General features: G+C 35.7%; 1 protein-coding gene across 1 annotated transcript in view; it reads right to left on the reverse strand.

Annotated features, from left to right (window-relative positions):
* Positions 1–610: 610 nt before the first annotated feature.
* LOC118477467 (mannan endo-1,4-beta-mannosidase-like) overlaps positions 611–1161 on the reverse strand; it is a 1862-nt gene continuing 1311 nt past the window's right edge. The window contains exon 3 of the mRNA XM_035968987.1: positions 611–972. Coding sequence (XP_035824880.1) covers positions 751–972 — 222 coding nt within the window. The 3' untranslated portion in view covers positions 611–750. The remainder of the gene's footprint in view (positions 973–1161) is intronic.

A 1161-nucleotide genomic window follows, 5' to 3' on the forward strand; every position in this document is an offset into this window, starting at 1 on the left:
CACACACACACACACACACACACACACACACACACACATACACTTTTCCTTTTTGGCATGACACCGTCACATCTTCAGTATCATAATTAGCAGCTGCACTATTTCATCTGCTAGTTGCCTTTGTTGTTCCTGTTTTTGTTGTAACATCGACTGTTGAAAAGCATAGTCTACCATTATCATCATTTTAAAAAATATCTTCTTTGCATTGAAAAAATAATATGATTATTGGTACAGTTTGTTGATATACCATGTATGTTCTGAACAGTTATATATTATGCGATTTGTTTGTGAATTTATTGAAGAATAAACTATTGATAAATCAATTTTTAATTCTCCTTCCTTGTTGCCTTGTTGTCTTGTTGTCATTCTTGAGATCGATATACTCTTTCTATTTATTTTTACATTTTTTCTGAGACTTTATAAAACTTCGTATTTATAAGAAAAAGAAATCCAAGCAGTATTGAAAGAAGCCTATGTGGGTGGTTCAATAATAAGAAAAATTATAGGAAGAGGCAAATGTAATTTTTGGAAAACGACTCGATATAAAAGCTTCACACATCTTGGCATCAATGGAAAAAATAGAATGTGAAACTTAACGAGTCGGGGTTGACCCAGAGTTAATGTAATTTAATTTAATTTTTTTTTCATTTGTTATTATTATTGATTGTGTTTTGCATAATATGCTATAATGTTCTTCTTTTCCCGTATGATAAGTCGTCACTGAGAATGATTATTATCCCTACAACTAGCTCAGATGTTGATGGGAATCCTTCCATTACTGGTTTTGTCCTTAATGGTGGACACTCCTCCCCTCTGGCTGGGGTTCTGCACCACGTTCCAGGACCAGGCACCGGCGTAGCCGTGGTTGTAGACGTAGGAGAACAGCTGGTTGATGTTCATGCCGCCGCCTTCTTTTTCCCAGAACTCTCCCACGAGGATGGGTTTGTCGGCGCTATAGTCGGAGTTAGAGTGCTGGTGGAGAGGAAGATATTTTCAGTGCGGTTTGTTATTATACTGATGTTTCATTGTTTTATATAAAGGAAAAAAAAAACGCTTGTATAATGATGAAGAAGAAGAAGAAGAAGAAGAAGAAGAAGAAGAAGAAGAAGAAGAAGAAGAAGAAGAAGAAGAAGAAGAAGAAGAAGAAGAAGAAGAAGAGAG

The sequence above is a fragment of the Aplysia californica genome, unplaced genomic scaffold, assembly GCF_000002075.1.
Source record: "Aplysia californica isolate F4 #8 unplaced genomic scaffold, AplCal3.0 scaffold00103, whole genome shotgun sequence".
Taxonomy (NCBI): Eukaryota; Metazoa; Mollusca; class Gastropoda; order Aplysiida; family Aplysiidae; genus Aplysia; species Aplysia californica.